Consider the following 21,230-nt stretch of genomic DNA (forward strand, 5'->3'; position numbering starts at 1 on the left):
TTGAGCAGAAGGAGTTGTCATTCAGAAATTCTTTTAATTTGTTTTTCAGTGCTGGTTGGCTGTCTGTCTGACTTTTGATGCTATTTGATAAGTGATGAAAGATTTTAGTGGCAGCATAATTCACCCCTTTCTGTGACAATGTTAGATTTAACCCAAAATAGTTAAGATTAGCCTTTCTCCAAGTGTATTGCAGCTATGCACATTGATATTGCTTTTGAATTGAGATGGGTTATTAATAACAAATTTAATAAGTGAATATATACATTGCGAAGTTACTGTGAATATCCCTAGTTCCTTAAATAGATGCCTGCAAGTGACCGTGGCCGGCCTCCAGCTATTATTCTGATTACATGCCATGAATACTTGTTTCCTTAATGATGAATTACCTGAAAATAGTGAATTAAAATAGGCGTAGTAAGCTAATATAGTTATAAGGTTATTGCCAAAATTTGCAGTAATGCTAATAGCATACATAGTTGGACTCAGACATTTCAGCAGATCACCAATGTGTTTCTCCAATTCAGTCTCTCATTGGTGTAACAGCCAAAAATTTGGAATGTTGTGCCTTAGCTACAGACTCCATGCTTATTAATGGTGTTGTGCCATTTCTTGTACAGAAGTGTATATACAGTTTTATCCAAATTGAATGACAATCCATGTGCAGAGACTCACTTAATAATTTTCTGAAAGACATTATTCACAATTTCCTCAGCTAATTCTTGTTTGTTGAGTGTGATTAATATACTAGTATCATCAGCAAATAGAACTAGCTTTGCATCTTCATGAATATAGAGCAGTAAATCATTAATGTACATTAATGACATTCAGTTATTCAGAGCATCTAATAAATTCTAGCATATGATTCTACTTGTCAGGTTTGACCAGTGATGTCATAATTGACCCAAAAATGCTACACACAGACAAAATTTCAACACAATTTTACACTGAGATTTCAAAACAACAATAATTATTCACAAAAAAATGAATATACTATAGAAATAAAAGCTAAGACACATACATACTACAAATTACAATAGTTTGTGTGAGTAATTACTGGACCATGAATTATATCACAAACTAGATATGATTTTCATAAAAGAAATGGAAATACCATACATGAAATAAATTAAAATCATAACTTACACAAGTAACTAAAACAGTCACAGACAGCCTCTGACATCTACTGTAATCCCAGTATTCCGCATTGTAATCTCACAACATTATTCGTAATACAAATGGTTTAAATCGGCTCTGAGCACTATGTGACTTAAGATCTGTGGTCATCAGTCCCCTAGAACTTAGAACTACTTAAACCTAACTAACCTAAGGACACCACACACATCCATGCCCAAGTCAGGATTCGAACCTGCAACCGTAGCAGTCACGTGGTTCCAGACTGAAGCGGCTAGAACCGCACGGCCACACTGGCCAGCTATTATTCATAATAATAAATATTTAATCTAATGGGACTACCTTGGAAAAGTGGGGGTTTTGGGCAAGGGCAAACTAAAATCTAACACAACAATGGAAAAACCATGCATACAGTAAAGTAATTGGGTAGATAAAAAGTTACTCACCAAGCAGCAGTATGAGAACACACATATAAAAAGTATTAAAGTTTTCAAGGTTTCAGTGCGAGTGGCTCCTTCTTCTGACAGAACTGTTGAACGGTAAGGAAGAGGGATGAAGGAAAAGGACTGGTGAGATTTAGGAAACAGGGTATAGTTTGGAAAAGTTGCACAGAAACCCAGGGTAGGAGGCACTTACCATATGTGAAGAGAAGGAATCTGTTTTCAACCTTTTGTGCTAGTCCTCTTGTTTATTTATCTGTACCACCTGTATTAACAAACATCTTGCCTCTACATCATTTCTAGTACTGAACATAAGAAAAGTAGAGTCATTACAACATTTGTGCCAGGGAAGGTCTGTAATTAATATTTTGCTGCTGATCATTATGGAAAGTTTATTTTATATGTTGTCAAATGAATTATTGTTTTATCATGCACCTATAATGAAGTTAGTGTAAGAAGTTTCCTAAGAGTTGCAGTGGGCTGGCTACAGCAACTCCGCATGCCTACACCTGTCTCAACCAGTCACATGACATGACTTTGTAAACATCTCTATGTTTAGTACTGAACATAAGAAAAGTAGAGTCATTACAACAATGGATCTTGCCAAGCATGTGATTCCAATAGACTGAAAGGTTAAAAAAATTGAAGATAAAATACCGCACTAAACCAGCAAAAGTACAGAGTATCTCATATTACCCCTCCCAACAACAGATTTTACAGCCCCTGAGAAGTATTAGTAAAGCCCTGCTCATAATCTGAATATTGTGGTTAATTAGCAAATGTTTGTCCCGCCTACAGCCCAGCCACTTTCAACAAAAAAAACTGTCAGAATCCTCTTAGACATACTCTCTTGTCAAAGAAATTAGAACCAATTTAGTACAGTTTGGCACTGCCTAAAAATGACATCTGCACATCTCCCCCCTCCCATCCCCCCCAGAACTTACTGCCCTCAAAAACTGAAAGTTGAACAACATCATGCTCTCTTCCACTCTTCAACTTGAACTCTAACCTCCCCCCCCCCCCCTCCCCCCAATGAACCCATATACTTAATAAATTCCTCATAAAACTTCTGACAAAAATCAAATGGTCCACAACAGCACCACAAAAATGCCCAGTTTCATGCATGGCAAAACATTCAGATGATTTGCAACAAAAATGGTAAGTCAGTATGATGATGACCTCCAAATTCAGCCTTGTCCTTTCAAACCAAGAGTCTCTTCTCCGAATGTTCGGTTAATCTGAACATGAAAAATGTTAGATTAAGTATGGAAAACTGTGCAGTTAACTGCTGTACATACACACTATTTTAATTTACACAGTACAATAAAAATGTATTAGAACAATTGGCAAGAAAACATTAGATTTAAACAATGCATAACAATAAAAGAAAAGCTGTCAAACTTACTAAAATACAATGGACATTTTATCCCTACTTTTTAGATGACAAAAATCCAGTCATTGTTTTTTAACGTAATGAAGACAGTCTGTGATAAGATGCATAGTTGCACCATCGTCTCATAAATGTCAAATCGGCGGGTGTAGCAGTTGGCTGTTTCTCCAAATAACGTAGTGATAGGTCAAGGGCTTCTGCTGCATCACTGAGTGGCACCAGCAGTAAGGTTCTCCACACATATCCCAACTGCTGCCATCCACTCATCTACGTCTCCTTCACTAGCTTCTTCACATCCAGTGATTGTCTGTATCATTTGTAGTTGATTTTCCTCTTCATTTTCAACTAGGTTGTCCTGAAATTCAAGAGAGGTCCACAGTTTTCTCCACAATTTTCTCAGAGTATTTTCTGAAATATTCTGCCATGCCTCAGCAGCCCAATAAATAACATGCCTCACATTGGTCTTTTTTATTTTGTCCACTAAAGGAATGCTATCATCTTGGATCAGCATTGTTAAAAATTGTTTTCTGTAAATCATTTTCAATGTTTGCAGTATATCCTGGTCCATCAGCTGTAGAAGTGGTATGACATTCAGCAGCAAAAACTTCGCCACAATTTCTCTGTCACATAATTCCTCAGTGCTGGGGTGAGATGGTGCATTACCAATCAAAAGGATTGCATGGGGAGACAAATTATTTTAAGAAAACCATTGAACAGAGGGAGCAAGCTGGCCATGAAACCATTCCTTGAACAGCTTACCATCCATCCATGCTTTTTTCTGGTTGCGATAATATACAGGTAGGGACTTCATGTTGCGGTTTTTAAAAGCTCTGGGCCTAGAGATTTGCCCATCAGCATTAAAGGCAGATTGTGATCACCAGCAGCCTTGCAGTACACTAATAAAGTTACACAATCTTTGCACATTTTAAAACCAGGAGCACGGTCTTCTGCTTTTGATGCCAGGCTTTTTGTTCGCAATGCCCTAAAATTAAGGTCAGTCTCATCAGTGTTATAAAATTGTTGGAGAGAATACTTTCCCTATCTTACCATTTTTTCAAACTCACCCAAATATTTCTTCACTGCATCACAGTCAGAAGAAAGCTCTCCAGTAATTGTTATCTGCCAGATCCCATGACATTTTTTGAATCTGTCCATCCAACCCATACTCGTACTAAAAGACTGATCACCATTCATTAACTTGTTCAGGTAAACAGCCTTCTCCTGAACCAGTGCTCCACTCAAAGGAGTTCCCCTTTCTCTTTCCTGCATAAACAAAAGTAAAAGAGCTTGATCCATTTTATCATACTTTATCATACTAAACTCTTGTATGACGATGAATTCTAAGAGCTGTGTATGGCCACATACACCCACATGAATGGTACACCTTCCTGTAGGTTTTACATACTTCCCATTTGCCACCTTCATCAGAGAAGTTTTGTTGTCGACAAATACGGTTTTCTGCAACTGGTGACAGTACTTCTCCTAAATGACTGAATATGATGCTCCAGAGTGTACAAGAGCTTGGGCTGGTTGGCCATCCATGAGGATATCAATGTAGTTTCCTATCATTTTTGTAGTGACTAATAACGGAGGATATTTCTCTTCAGTGGCCTCACCTCCAAGGAAGTTCCCAACCTTTAGTTTTCCAGGTTGTGGCAGCTAGGTGATTGGCTGGAGCTTCTAAATGGTGATGGAGACCTTGATCAGCATGTTGGGGAGCGTCCTCTCCAGTGGACAGCTTGCAATGATGGTGACCTACATTGTCCTGTACCCAGACCTTCTCGTTCGTCTTTGTCGTCCCGGAGTTGGCATTGGTTAAGATTGGTCTGCTGTCTTATAGCACGGGTGTCGTCACATATCCGCCACCTTTCTCGACAATAGTGCACCACATGTCCCGGTCAACCACAGTGAAAACATACTGGTTGGTTATCCTGGGTCCTTCCAGACGTCAGCCTTATTTGGTGCCCAAACAGGTTCCTCATGCGGCATTGTAGGAATGTACCTCTGCCAGGGTCTCAACTTTTTCACCATTTTAAAGGGAAATGAAGGACAAGAGATTGGGTTCGATGTATGTTCCACTTCCTCCCTTATGACCTCTTGAAGCGTCTTGATTTTTTGCTCGCTGTGCAATCCAAGTGCCTTCTGACCTTCCTCTCTCACTATCTGATGAAGAACATTTGTGAAATCAGTTGCTTCCTCCATCACAGACATCGATACTATGTTTGGAAGCCATTCAAAGTTCTTGCATATAATTCTTTTTTCATGCATTGTCTCGATATACTGGCACCATTTTCTGAAGTCGTCTGCTGTAGAAACCTCCTTCAGGAGTAGGGCTTGATACATGTCCTCAGCAACACCCTTCATTTATTTATTTAGTCCTTCAAATCCTACATGTATAGAATGTATACAAGGATATTGGACATGGTTAGGTCTTTTCAAGATAAAATGCAGTTTGTATTGCATTCCTAAGGACTAGATATTGAAGTAATTTAACAAATAATCATATATACAAACAAACATTAGAGGCATCATTCAAAGTAGAATATTCATAACGCATCTTTATTTTTGCTGTATGTTTTCTAGGTACTCTGTCAGACTGTAAAAGCAATGATCAATTAAATATGCCTTTAGTTCAGCCTTAAAACTACTGAGATTACTTTCTGATTTAATATGGCTAGGCCGATTATTGTAAATTTTTATCCCAGTATGTAGAGTGCCTTTTTGGTGCAATGATGTTCTCATCTGTTTCATATGAAGGTCAGATCTTTGCCTGGTATTGTATGCATGTGCTGTAGTTTCTCCTGGATACTGTGCCCTGCACTTTAATTTATCTTCAGCTTTGCACTTCTGTCATTGTGTGTTGCCGAAATACTTACGCTTTGCTGCAGGGAATACTTCCCAGCTTGTGAACTTCTCCTCATTGATCTCATACTATTGCTTGACAGTGGCCTCCAAGTAGAAAAATATGTTAGCCATACACAGTGTCATCCCATTTGTTAAATTTGACTATACACTCTTATACCTTCAGCCAATTGTTTGGATCTTGGCCATCGTCACCAGAGAACCTGGAAGTATGTCTTGTGTGGTGGCACACAGTTGCTGTCGTCGTAAAATCCTCTTCTTCTTATGTATCCGATAGATTGTGATCTGTTGAATATGGCTGGCACTAGGGTTTCTCGCCACATAAACGGCGGCTCTGTTGTGGCCTGATGGGAGCCACTGTGTTGTCGATATTGTATGCTATCACAAGTTCCGATACCCAGCATTTCTACCAGAATAATGTCACATAGAAGAAAGTGTAATTAGATGAATGATGAGCACTAACTTCACTTAACGAAGGTTTATTCAGCATTCGCACATACAAGAGTGCGGAGCAAATTGCCTCCGGCCAGAACACATACAGTACATATACAGCTACAGAACATTCCAGTACAATGATTCTTGGCATTTGTGGATACTTCTAGAATGTACTGGAACCAAATATAGAAATTAAAATTTTGCAGTCCGCATAAGTTTTGAACTCACAACCCTCCAGGCAACAGTTTAGCATCATAACCACTACACCATGGTGCTACTCAGCTCCTTCTGTGACAATATTACTGACCTCTTTAACATCTCTGATTTTCTTCCAATTTTTCTTGATAGTTATGTCCCCACTGTTTTTCATATCTACACCTTCCCTCTTTTTCTTTATGCCTGACTGTATGGTCTTTGTGGAATTATTAGAAGGTATAATTCCTTACAATATGGCTGCTTGCTTTAAATATGATTGATGTAGTCCTAGAATGCAATTAAAGATACAAAAGCTCTAGGGTGCTCAAGCACTTGCCATTTATAGTACTGACCTAACTTATCCATGAATTCTTTAATGTTGACAGACTCCAACTTTTGCTTTTGCAGCAATCCAGAAGTTCTGGGCCCTGACAGTAGCTGTCAGTATCTGTGACATGGGTCCCTGTATGATCATGAGGTAAGCATTTGGAGTACTGATTTAACCATTATCAGATGCTGGAAATGAAATGAGAGATGAATGGGATTGGTGATAATAGCATGAGTTACAATACAAGATGTGTAACATGTTTTTTTAAAACTGCAGACGTTAGTGCACTGTCTGTCTCTGTAACACCTCAAATTCTTACTGGTGTTATAATTGACACAGGTTGGTATAGCTCTTCCATGTAAATTTCAGTTAGACAAAAATAACAATAGTTTTATGTTCAAAATTATCATCATCAATCATCATCAATTTTTTGTAAACTCTGAGTACTAACAGTGACAATTTGAGACTGGATAGTGATATTTTATTCATTATAGGAAAGATTACGATAGTCTATGGATAATCTAAAAGTAGAAACTGAAGGAAGACAATGAATAAAATCTGAATAACTGATTTAAAAAGCAGGTTTCTGCTTGCTGGAAAGTTAAAGTACAGTACGAAGTCATTTAAGACAGTTGTAGTTTGAATGACACAGTAAATGACTAGTCCCAACATAATTATCTTGACATAGTTGTCATGTGTAAGGCAACTGCAGACAATTTTTGTAATGGCACTGCAGATAAATTTTGATGCCACCAGCCTGCAAGATGTGATTGCTTTTGGTGGGACATACACCTGTTGACAAGGAAATATTGCCAGCGGTGAAGAGCACTTGGCATAGTCAGTCTTTGCCACAGTCAATGTCTTACATCACATAAAAGGAAAAGATTCACAGAGTTTTCTTGTAAATTTCATGTAAGCTGAAAGTTGTTATCTGCAGAAAATGTTTTTTCAAGTTCATGAATATGTTTACAAATTCAGTGTATGTAAAAGTGTTATTACTTACACTGATAAATATTTGTTCTGCTCAATATCCCATTCACTAGTTATGGAAAAATATTTCAATAACAGGAAAGATATGAGAAGAATTTACTCCAGAAAATTTTATTCAGAATGTTCAGTGACAAAATCAGTTTTGTATCTTTTTCTACTTCTTCTTCTTCCCTCTTTCTTCCTAGGCTAAAGGCCATTTCTTTCAGTATCCCATAGTCTACCCTGAGGTTGTCACACCATATTTTTCTTTGGACACCCAATATTTCTTTTATCAGTTGGTAATTTACTTCTTATGATTTTCACAAACTTCTGTCCATACATCCTGTCTAAGTGTTCATTTCATTCATGCTTTCTCTTATGTACCCACTCATTAATGGAGTCTACTTTACATCCTTTTCCAATGCCTTCACTTCTCTCTCTATCTTTCAGTGTCTACCATATAATCCTTTGCAGAATTTTCATTTCCATGGTTCCCAAACACCTTCTTGTTTATGATGTTTCTAGCCTTTTGTCAGCTGTGTATGTCATAATAATTGGTCTCGCTATCGTTTCGTATATTCTTGCTTTTTGCCTCTTTTCCTATGTGCTTGTTTTTCGAAACAGTATCATTTAAACAGCCTGACACTTTATATGCTTTTATTACTTGTTCTCTAATTTCCTTTGTGATATTTCCACTGCTGGATAACTCAATACCAAGATACTTATATGTCATTACCTGTTAAATGTATTTTCCATCCAATACCAATTTTCATGTAATTGGTTACAGAGATGTGGTCACACATTTGATTTTTTGAGTGGATATGACTATATTTAGGTTCTTGTTAAATACAAAAGGCTATTCAAAAAGTAGGAACAGATTTCAGACTTTTATTACTTCCAAACTACAAAAGATAGAAACACAATGCCAACATTCCTGGAAAGAGACAAGTTCAAATTTTTATGGGTTGGGTAGGGTTGTTTGGGGGTAGAGACCAAACAGCGAGGTCATTGGTCTCATCAGAGTATGGAAGGATGGCAAAGGAAGTCGGCCATGCCCTTTCAAAGGAACCATCCCGGCATTTGCCTGGAGCGATTCAGGGAAATCAAGGAAAACCTAAATCAGGGTGGCCGGACGCGAAATTTTTATGCATTCAATGTGAGCACCATGTGTTACATGACAAATATCAAAATGATGGCACATTTCCTTCCACACACGAAGCAGTTGGTCTCTCATTATCCAATTCACAGCTTCAATAATGTGATGTCACAGACTTTTGAGTGTGTCAGGCATAGGGAGGATAAAAACATGGTCTTTTATGTAACCCCACAGATAAAAGTCACAAGGAGTGAGGTCTGGAGACCTGGGAGGCAACCGGGAATGAGTTCATCTTCTGCTTCTCCTCTTCCAATCCAATATCCTGGAATGGTGTCACTCAGGTGGCATCAGTTGTGCTTAGGAAATTTTTCTGAGCCAGCCCGGCATTACTGAATGACACCATTCCAGGACACTGTATTGGAAGAGGAGGAGCAGGGGATAAACTTCATCACCAGTGGCCTCCTAGGTCTCCAGAGCACACCATGTGACTTTTATCTCTGAAATTATGTAGAAGACCGCATTTTTAACACCCCTATCCTAACACCCTCAAAAGTCTGCGACATCGCATTGCTGAAGCTGTGAATTTGGTAATGAGAGACCAGCTGCTTCATGTGCGGCAGGAAATGAGCCACCATTTTGATATTGTTGTGTAACACACGCTGCTCACAAAAATTTGAAATTTTGTCTTTCCAGGAACATTGGAATTGTGTTACTGTCTTTTGTAGCAATAGAAGTTTGAATATCCCTGTACACGTAAAAGTTTCTGCAGGTTATCTTCACTGTTTGCCAGCAAACTCCATCATCAGCATAACAAATGATTTTTATTTCTTTGCCTCAATTTTATAACCACTACCAGCCAATACCTTCTTTATCAGCATGTCATGACTGTGTTAAAAAGCAGTGGGCTCAAAGAGCCACCTTGGCTAGTACCACTACAAACAGCTAAGCAAGTAGTTAACCTGGAACCAATTTTTCCTGGATGTGGTTGTTGGAATAAATATCTTCATTTGTTTTTATTGAGTTGGAAGGAATCTACTGATTGTAGAGCAAATTTACCACATCTGTTAACTGAATCCCATCAAAAGCCTTCTGTAAATCAATCAGACAAAGATAAGCTGGGCTGTTGTATTCAGTGGACTTCTCTACAACTTGTCTAAGAATGAATACTGCCTCTGTGCTTGACCTACCACATTTAAAACCACACTGCTCCTCTGCAAGGGTTATAATGCTTTTTACTTTATTTCCTATCAGTTTTATTAGGTGATTAAGAACTGAACTCAATAGTTTTATCCCTCTGTAGTTGCAAGGGTCTTTCATATCCCCTTATTTTGTGCATGAAAATTGTAGTGCTAGTTTTCCATTTGTTTGGAATGTTATTCTAACACTCCTGAAAACAACTGCCAATATGATTCAGGCTCTAATCATCTGACAAAGCTTGTGATCCCTTGCCCATGACTGTCAACAAGAAGGTTGTGATTCTTGTTACAGCCATGGGCAAGGGATCACTTCTTGCGTAAATGAAGTGGCAGAAGCTGTGAAAGCAACAGGTTAAGGCTGAAGCACCCCTGTCTCAAGTAACAAAGTATGTTCATTCGGATGATAACGGTAAGTTGTTATTAAAGGATTATGTTGTATTATTTGGTGAGTTATATGACATGTACCAGAATGAAACTTCAGGGCCGGCCGCGGTGGCCGTGCGGTTCTAGGCGCTTCAGTCCAGAACAGCGAAACTGCTATGGTCGCAGGTTCGAATCCTGCCTCGGGCATGGATGTGTGTGATGTACTTAGGTTAGTTAGGTTTAAGTAGTTCTAAGTTCTAGGGGACTGATGACCTCAGATGTTAAGTCCCATAGTGCTCAGAGCCATTTGGACCATTTGAAACTTCAGTAGACTGCCAAGAACTAAAGGAGTGCTTGAGTTATCTGGGATGCCCGAAGGGTATATATGTGAACATTCTGCAGAGATATGATTTACTGCCCTGGTCATGTGTGAACAAAGATAGCAGCACTGCAAATGAACAACTCTCAAAATATGCAGCCAGTTTACAAATGTGAATGTTTTGGACATTGATAATATTGGCCATAGATATACATCAATTTAAATTACAATCCTATTGCTTTCAGTTTGGGAGCTACAACCCTTCAAAGTTTCAGGTGCAGATACCACACACTGTACATAATATATGGCTGTGTGGTGGGTGATTGATGTTCTGGTGGTGGGAAGTTGATTTAAATGAGATGTTCAAATGTGTGTCCATGTTACTGAATGCACAATGCAATGCACTTTCTATCATGCTGCATCCACATATACACTCTCGTGTGTAGATACACATGTTCAAGGAGACCACCCAAACTGTCGACTATAAATGCGCTATATAACTCACCTGTCAGTGTACCTGGGACGTAGTGTGGATCAATGATTTCATCCCCAAGGATTCCACACCATACATTAATAGCCCACCTACTTTGATGATCGAGAGTTCGTACCCACCGAGGATTGTCTGCAGCCCAGCAGTGCATGTTATGGTGATTCACAGCACCATAATTTGTGAACGTGGACTCATCAGAGAACAAAACACCTTGTAAAGACTCCAGTGTGAAATTATGCATGGTTCATTCACAGAATGTAACTCTCACACAGAAATTGTTCCCATGCAGCTCCTGTGTCAGTGACAGACGGTACGGGTGAAACCTGTGGCCATGTACTATACGCCACACACATGTGAGACGGACACCAACGACTGCAGCAATGGCTTGTAAGCTGACGTGAGAATCGTGGTGTACTGCAGCTAAAACAAACACCTCTGTGTCCTTACTTCTTGCAGTTCTTCCTCTGTTAATGTGGGGCATTACCAAGCTGCCTGTTTCCCGAAGTTGTTGTTTAGCACGTAAGAACGTAATGGCTGCCGGAACTCTTCATCTAAGATGTCTCACTGCATACACCATGGCTGCTTCAGTGGCATGGTGTCGGCACTAGCCAAGCATCAGAAACATGTCAACGTACTCATTGTTCGTGTAAGGCATCTTCATCTGATGTCAGTAACTGTGGTATATTGAGCCCCCATTTGTTTGTGTGGCTCGAACTGTCAGGTATACGGCTGAGTGCGGCGACAGTCGGCAGTCTAACAGCGCATCGAGGAAGCTTCTCGCTCCGTGACACCAGCGACGTTGCAACATGGTCGCACCACATTGCTTTATGCACAGCATGTGAGGTATTTGTCCCTGAAACTTTGAAGGGTTGTAGCTCCCAAACTAAAAGTGGTAGGAATGTAATTTAAATTGATGTATACACAGCTGGTGTTACTGATTCCAGTGCATGGTACAAACAACTACTGTTTCATTTTAAAAATTGTATCTTTATGCTGTAACTCTTCGCATAATAACACAATAAACTATTTTCATAGCTCCACGGACAGTGTAACGTTTCTTATAGTGACCTACCACAATAAATATTTCCGTTGCCTATTACTTCGTAACTTACAGAGGCAAACACATTTAGTGAAACACCCTGTACGTAATCAGGAAGGCCAAACAGCTGTGTAAGTCAGAAGAATTTAGCAGGTCAAACAGTTAACTGAAAATCATATGGAATATCATCAAAAATGAGACAAACAGGAACATAAAATCTGAACAAACAGGGCTCCACAGTCCTCTGGTAGTGGTTCAGAGAAGAAGAATAAAAAAGTTGCAACCTCTGATGTTAATCTCTTTTTCTCACTGTAACTGAAAGAACATGGAACCATAATAAACAATTTCCCACAAAGACTATAGAGCTACTAAATCACATGCAAATCAATCCAAATGTAGCACTTCATTTCAAAAGCACACTTCCATAAGAAGTTGAAAAAATCATAAAATTGCTTGAAAGCTCTGGATAGTTTGGACATGATGGAATATCAAATAGATTTTAAAATCATGTGCAGACTTAATCAGTTACAGATTATGCTAGTATGTAACCAGTCAATGAAAACTGGGACATTTCTGGGTAAACTGAAACAAGCTATAGTGATGCCCATCCACAAAAGTGGGGCAAGGAATGTACTGTCCAATTATTGGCCCATCTCTTTGCTGCTGGTGTTCTCAAAGGTGTTTGATAGAGTAGTTTATGATAGGATTTATGGCCATATGACACAAAATAGCTTACTGACATGTACACAGTTTCACCTATGTAAGGGATTCTCCACAGAGAGAGCTATATTTAGCCTAACAGATGAAACTCTAGGTGAATTAAATTTCAGAAGGTGTCCAATAGGGATCTTTTGTGATCTTGGCAAGGCTTTCAACTGTGTAGATAATAACACATTACTAAAAATGTTTCCACATTATGGCATCAAAGACAAACCTTTGACGTGGCTAGAATCTTATCTACACAATAGGAAGCAAAGAGTTATCTTTATGGAGGCAGGCATAACAATAAACTCAGACTGGGTGTAATATGACATGGTTCAAACGTTTTTTTGTGCTGAATTTTGGGATATGTATCCTTGCTTAACACAAGAAAAACAGAATACCGTATCATATTATGAATATCCTCCACCAAATAAATAATACGTATCTTGTATAATCTGGGGTGCTGCTTCTTAATGCTGCCATACGTTCAACTTGATGTTACTGCATCACCACATGGGAATCATGCAATAGTTAAAAAAAATTCCAGTATTTCTTCTTCATGAAGAGTTTTATATTGACTTAACACTATCTCATGACTGATTGACTTCAGACTGACCTCTGGCGGTGTACAAATTGCCTCTATTTATATGATTTTAAGCAATTACTGTCATTGTTACATATTAGACTTTAAGAATTATACAATTAAAATTTTTATGTACATCTTAAAAAATTACATAGAAATTTATACGAAGTAAAAGTGAATAATTTTGTACGTAGACAGGAAAGAATCTGTATCTAATAAGACCATAAATGATATTGTTAACTGAAAAGTGACTTTAGTCACTCAATGAATTTTAAATGCTTAAGTAAAAGAGCTGTAAAATAATGTATAAAAAATAACTGGCTGTATTAATATTCTAAGATGTAATGTATTTTGACAAGAATCAATTTACTGTTTAATTGTTACCTGTAAGGCTAAGATCTAAGGGTATTATATGTTTGTAAGTGTACTTGATATTTGCAAAAGCCATCATATTGATGACTCCATGCAAAAAATCTAAATAAAAATTAAAGTGTTTTATTATTTCAACAATATATTTTGTTAATTTGCATATTTCATTTTACATACTTAAAGAATTATCACCCTATCATTTTCAGGCGAACAAGGGGATAGGTTTTATTGAATGAAAAGCCTAGATTCAATTAATTAAATTTTGTGCAACTAAAATTTTACATTTCTGTATAGTCATAATTACAGTTTTGTTAACTAACAACCATTAGAACATCAGCATATTTGGCTTTGACTGAAAAATTATCATGTCATATTTCTATTAGGGATACAAACAATTTTATAGCTTGAAAACATAAAAACAGCTGTCTTGTGATGACTAGATATATCAGAATTTTAATTGTTAATTACTCCAAAATTACAATAGCAAAATTATTTCAACCATGTGCCTGAAGTTAGTACAATGTACAAATTGTGATGGTACATTAGCTTTTAATCCATGTTTCCTTTATTCTGCATACTGGTGAGGCCCAATGTAAACAATGTCAAAACTATAGCTTAAATTAGTGCAAATCACTGATTTGCTGCAAAAACAAAAATCTTCAGTGTATTTGGACCCAGATAACCAGAAAAGACAAAACCGAAGCAGCAGTTTAAATTGGTGTAAATTATTGATATTACACATATGCCCTCTTTGGGGGAGTAGGGATAAGAGTGGGAGAGGATACAGGATCCCAAAAGGGTTGTGGTATTACTTGAGGAAATGTAAAATATTGTGTCCTTCAGGGCTTGATCCTTGGACCACTGATTTTCCTGATCTACATTAAAGACCTACAAATTACAATGAATGATAGAGCAAAAGTAGTTATGTTTGCAGATGATACGAGTATTCTGATCAAGCGTCCCAACTGTTCAATGTATGATACAGAGCTGACAGTCACAAACCAAGTATACAAATGGTTTACAGCAAATACCATAACCCTAAATTTTTCGAAAACTAACATTATATAGTTTCAGACAGTGAGTAAAAAACTTCATGTTTCTGAAAAGGAGATCAACAACCAAAGAGTTTATGAAAGAACACATGCAAAACTCCTAGGCATCCAGATCGAGATAGACAGCCAGCTAAAATAGAAAGAATAAATTGAGTAACTGGTCAAAAAAACTTAGCAGAGTATCCATAAGAACTATTTCTCACCTTGTTGACAGAGAAATATTGCTTTTGTCATATCTTGCATATTTCCATTCTATAGTCTCCAATGGTATTATATTCTGGGAAATGCTATGGAAGTTGGAAAAGTCTTCAAATTACAACAATGAGGAGTGAGGTTAATATGCGAGGTCTCTAACACAACATCCTGCAGAGGTTTCTTTAAGACTCTCAGGACATTTATTGTTACAAATCAATATATATATATATATATATATATATATATATATATATATATATATATAGACACACACTCACTAATAATGATTGTAGCCAGCAATAAGGAATTATTCCATAAAAACTGTGGACATTCACAAGCATAAGACAGGACAGGGGAAAAAGTTCCAGTGAGACTCTGCAAGTCTCTCAGAAGTCCATAGGGAGTAACTGAGTCAGGAATAAAAGTATACAACAAGCTCTCCTTCAATATAAAAGGAAATTAATAACATATATGTATTCAAAAGGAAACTAAAAACATTCCCAAGAGAACAAACTTTTTTATAAAATGAATGAATTTCTAGAGTAATAAGGCACCCTGTTGAGTAAAAATAAAGGAAACCATTAGGGAAAAAAACCAACCTTAAAAGGAAATCTTTACTTACGTTATGAAGATGAAAGAGTGCTGCATTCCTAACATAAATTATAACGATAAAATGTAACTTTATTTATGTCATAGGTTAAAATGTGTACTACAGCTTATTCTACCCTATCAGGTATGCACTTGAACTTACTTATGTAGTGAATATAAAAACTTTGCATTTTATTTTAAATCATAATGACAAAATGTAAATTTATTAATTTATTTGTGGCATTGGGATAAAAATGTGTACTTCCATTCATGCTGCTATTTTAAGCATTCACTTAAACTTACACCAGTAAAATGCAGATGGTAATATTGTCCCCAACAAATTGTTCATAGGAAATAAGTATTAGTATGATATATAAAAATCTCACGTAATTTTGTGTTATTTTACTTCACTTGTCCAATATTACTAGTACACTCTTTGTACAATATGTGATCAACAGGACCAAATAAAAAAATCAGATCAAGTCAAATCAATTTTTAACGAACTTGGTTAATTTTTCAATTAGTGGATATCATCCATACTTCAGTAATTAATTGGGGATTCGGTCTTTCTCTGGACTCTTCCCATTTTTTAATAGATTCACGGCTTCTTCTACCTCTGCATGTGAAACGGTCACATCGTCATTTACTTGTATACTGATCTCTGATATCTCTTCATGTTCTGTTGATTTTCTTACCTTTATGCATATCTGATAAATATATCTGATTTAATTCTTTCCTCTGCTTTTGTATCATTCTCCAAATTTGTTCCTGCAACCAATAAAAGTAATGTTCAAAACTTTTAGAAAAAGTTTCCCGGTGTTTCTGTTTAAAACAATTCACTAGTGATTTTGTCTCTTTATGAGTTCTTTTGTAATCTACATAAGACCCTTGTGTTTTGAGTGTTTTACATTTCATTTCAAATAGGCACATCTCTGTTTTTACACATTTCTTTAACCTCTTTGAAAAACCATGGTAATCTGTCTGTTTTCCTCTCTTGCTCTAAAACACTTGTACCTGGTCTTTCTTGAGCTGCCACTTCATTACTTTCTTTATTTTTTCCCAAGCTTGATCTACATTATCCACTACATTAATGGGTTTCTCTTTTATTTTTTATGCTAATTGTCTCGGATATAAAATTTTTGTAGATTCATTCCGCAGTGACTCAGTATTATTTTTTTCTTCTTTTAAAGTTGGTTATTTACCAGTTTTGCTCCTTCCTATATGCAATCTCATTTTTGCCATGAGTGGGTTGTGATCACTCCCTATTTTGGCAGAGTTTAAAGTCCTGACATCTAGTCTGACTGAGGATGGATGTTACTGTTTGTAACAATGTAATCTGTTGTAGATTTATGACCTCTTGTGTTCTGAAAAGTGTGTTTGTACTTCTCTGTGAGTTCACAGCAAGTATTATCTATTCTCAGTTCATGACTTGAGCATACAGTGATCATAATCTCACCCTTATCATTTAGAAAGTCTTCATTAAATCATTGTTTAACTCCAGGGTTGTGACTATTTCCAATAGGAGCATTAAAATCCCCTATTATGACTGGAAGCTCATTTAAAGGTATCAGATTGATAACTTCTTGTAACTGCTCATAGAAAGTCTCTCTTTCTGTTCTAGGTTTACAATGCACTGGGCTGTACAGGGAGATAATGTTCAGTTTGTGATGAACGCATTTCAGTTTTAGTAAAACTATTCTCTCAGAGACTTATTTGCAGTTCTCAATAAGATCTTTGTGTTTTTTGTGGATAAGTATCCCTACTCCTGCTGTACCTCTTGTCTCCTTCTCAGTGCTGCTATAAATGAGTAGGTGCTGGTCATATTCCTTCTACCCTTTGCCTGTCTTTTTTGTCTCTTGGAGAACACATATTGAGATTCCATGATGTTTTAGTTCTTCTGTAACCTCGTAATCTTTGTTATTAAAGGATTTTATGTCCCATACTACAATTCACAAAATATGTTTTCTTTTTCCATCTCTTAAACCTGCTCCTAGCATTGGTTGTCATATTTATAGTCAGTCCTTTCTGAGGCACAATACTGATACTCTGAGCAGTGAAATAGCATCTCTGCTAGGTCACTGACCTGGCTGTCAGTGGGTTTGTTTTTGAGATTTTCATTTCCCTAGGCTGGCTTCTTTCAGTACAGCTCAGGAGCCCAACCTGTCCCACCAGTTATGGAGTTCTGATATCTCCTAGCCTTTGGTACTTCTGCACCATTAATCCTGCAGGGTAGCAGAATGCAATTATGTTTACTTCGTGGTTTTCTTCCCTTAGCCTTTGGTGATTCAAAACCCTGTTCTGTAATGCAGCAGCTTTGAAGAGCTGAGTTTAGGATGGAAAACAAAAGACTCCCTCAGGTGTCAAAACATAATACTGTTGGGGTTGAAATAACAAGAGTTAGCCAACAGAGGCTGACAGGAAAGGAAATAGAGAGAATTTGACACCAGTAAGTGGAATTAATGTCAGGCTCAATTCAGGGCCCCACTGTCACTAACCCATGTACTCTCAACTATTCCATAGAACTCTAATATTGAATGTTTTGAATGTTTTCATACAATTCAAGTTAAGGTTTTGAATTTGGATCCCACCACTGTATTGTGTTATGACACTCATCAATTTCCATGACACTATAGTAAATATGCTTTTAATAAATTTCCCAGTGTTTAATTGAAATACTTTTTATTGCAGCAATAGTCCTCACCAAGAGACTTTTGGTTAAGCACAAGAAAAACCTCTTGCAATTGAGTTTGTAAACTGACTGCTGCAGCTCACTTAACTGCTATAATGCTGCTTTGACAATGGGTGTAAATCTGCGTTTCTATAATAACTGTCAATTTTCAAAACCTGTTGCTATGGTTCAACTTGCCATTTATCTCAGATGGTGATTGGCAGTTACAAATACTGAAAGAAGAAGTCAAGACACTCTTTTGAATGTAATGATGAACTTTGCAAATTAAACTGATACAGAGTGTGTATTACAAATACTGGTATAAGACTGCACTACAAAAACACATGCAAGACTGAGAGCAAACTGAGAGCCCAGTGGCTTTTGCCTTGTCACTTGAATACAATACCAGTAACAGTTTACATAATATACCATTATTACAAAACATCTTTTTCCTCAAATTACAGTTAAACTTAATATGTTTCCTTGCCAGTTCTGTGTGGCATAAATTGTAAAATTATATAAAGAGTTTCTTCATGTAATAATATTACAAACTGTACAAATAATCCCTGACAAATTATCCTTGACAGTAATATTGTTAACTAATATTTGAATTGTTACTAATATGAGTTGTGTTTTACTGGACATGTGACTTTTGCTGTATAAGATTATCACAGTCAAAAACCGAGAATGTTTAAATGTTGACAATAATTAGGTTATTTTAAAAACAACTAATTACATAGTTAAATGAGCTGTGTGACACCTAACCTACTTAAATATGAAATATATGTGGATTAAAGTTGATACAGTTACAGATTCACATATAAACAAAGTTCACACCTAGCAAGTGCTGTTCATGACATTGGTTTCATAATTTATGGTTACTGTTGTACATAATATTGGTATTGAAATTTAGGGTTCATGTGGTATCATATGGTTCCGCATCCATCACCCCCTCTGTCACATTTTAAGTTTCACAGTAATGTTTTCTGCAATTTGTAATTGATGGTGTGCTCAGACAGTGTCATTTGCTTTAGTGGTTGTCAACTACTAATTCTTCACTTATGTCATACTTGAAGTGTTTGATAACAAGAAAAGTGGCAGTTCTGTAAGAAAGGATACCGCCATTTTTACATGAATTTTTAGTTTTATTGTGAATAAAATTGACTGAAGTTCTTGTTTTCATAATAAAAATCTCAAAAAAAGTGAAAGAAATTTTGTTATCTATATTAAGTACAAGCACATGTGACTTGTTATAGTTCTGTCTGTTTCATTTGGTTCATTTTTGATTCCTGTCTTCACATGTCTGTGATCCACTGTTGATCTTTTATTCATTACTCTGACAACAAACAAACTAAGCATTAAAGAAACTAGTGCAACATGACTGTACAAGTAATAGTGCAGACAGCGCATAATGAGCTAAAGGAAAAGTAATTTCGTATTTTTCAGAAACTGGCATCCAATGTATGTTTTACTAGTAAGAGTTCCCCCTCTCATCATAACACTATTCAAGATCTAAATGTGAGCTTTTCTCTTGTATCATTATTTTTATCATTTTCCCAACCTGTTGTGGTTTACTAATCATCTGCATACCAGTTATTATATAATTTTAATGATAGATTGCCTGCTTTGCTTTTGGGCACTGACGGATACAGTTGTAATTAACCTTTAACTGCTCACCTCAAACCTTTGTTCTATGTCGGCATGACAGCCAACACACTGTCTGTTTCCATGAATGGCCAATGACAAACTGTGGGCAAGAAACAGCTGGACCACCCAGTTGTCGAATACGCTGCCCTAGACAGTGTTTTGCACTTTGATGACTTCTTCACAGCCTATGCCACATGGATTCTTCCTACCAACACCAACTTTTCTGAATTGTGCAGGTGGAAACTCTCCCTGCAATATATCCTACATTCCCATAACCCTCCTGGCCTCAACCGTCATTAGTCATTGTCCTTACCCACCTATCTCCTTCCTGTTCCCACTCTACAGCCTTCTACTCCACAAGTACCAAGTACTAACACAGTTTGTTTATCCCCCCCCCCCCCCCCTTGCCGTCTAACCTCTCGACTGCACCTAGTTCTAGTTACCCCACTCTCCCTCCACCTCGTCCCTTTATGCTCCCACAAACAACACTTTACCATCTCTCACCCATACCCAGCACTCTCCCTCCCCCTCCCCACCCAAGCCTCCTCCGTACCCCGCCACCCAGATTACTTCTCCCATCATGCGCAGATGCTCGCAGTCTGATCGCAGCAAATCTCTGCTATATGGTGGGTAGCAGTCTATCCCTTTCATAACATTGTCATTATTCCATCCTGAATTTTCCATTGTTTGAATGGATATTTGTGTTACATATTGGATTTTTGTCATCAAACTATTCATCTAGTCTGAAAGGTTGTTCACAAATCCTTTGTTTTCATAGAAATCTTATGTAGATGAATTTTTTGTGTTATGTATGATTTTGAAGGTATTCTGGGAACTGTTGCACCATATTTGAGAAAATTTTGTATCTGTTTAGAAATAAATTACTGAAGGATAAATCAGAATTGTTAGATATTATTGTCACATTTTAGATTTACAGTCAGCTTTTGAATTGCTGTGAGAAAGCATGAGCATTCATTAGAATTTTGAACCATGAACTTAAAGCAGAAATTATACACATACTAACAATTATTGTTACAGTGAAACTTGATCAAAGTGGAATGTGTGTAATTTGGAAATCTGCCCAAACTGTAGAAGCATTTCATTATGCATTCAATATACTTTCATTTGGTGATCTTTTGTATAAAGCAGAATGTGCCTAATGTGGAAACAAAA

General features: G+C 37.0%; 1 protein-coding gene across 1 annotated transcript in view; it reads left to right on the forward strand.

Annotated features, from left to right (window-relative positions):
• Positions 1-19,042, forward strand: part of LOC126235805 (serpin B6-like) — a 286,482-nt gene extending 267,440 nt beyond the window's left edge. The window contains exons 9-10 of the mRNA XM_049944634.1: positions 6,862-6,931; positions 18,431-19,042. Of these exons, the coding sequence (XP_049800591.1) occupies positions 6,862-6,907 (46 nt within the window). The 3' untranslated portion in view covers positions 6,908-6,931; positions 18,431-19,042. The remainder of the gene's footprint in view (positions 1-6,861; positions 6,932-18,430) is intronic.
• Positions 19,043-21,230: the final 2,188 nt, after the last annotated feature.

The sequence above is a fragment of the Schistocerca nitens genome, chromosome 2, assembly GCF_023898315.1.
Source record: "Schistocerca nitens isolate TAMUIC-IGC-003100 chromosome 2, iqSchNite1.1, whole genome shotgun sequence".
Classification (NCBI taxonomy): Eukaryota; Metazoa; Arthropoda; class Insecta; order Orthoptera; family Acrididae; genus Schistocerca; species Schistocerca nitens.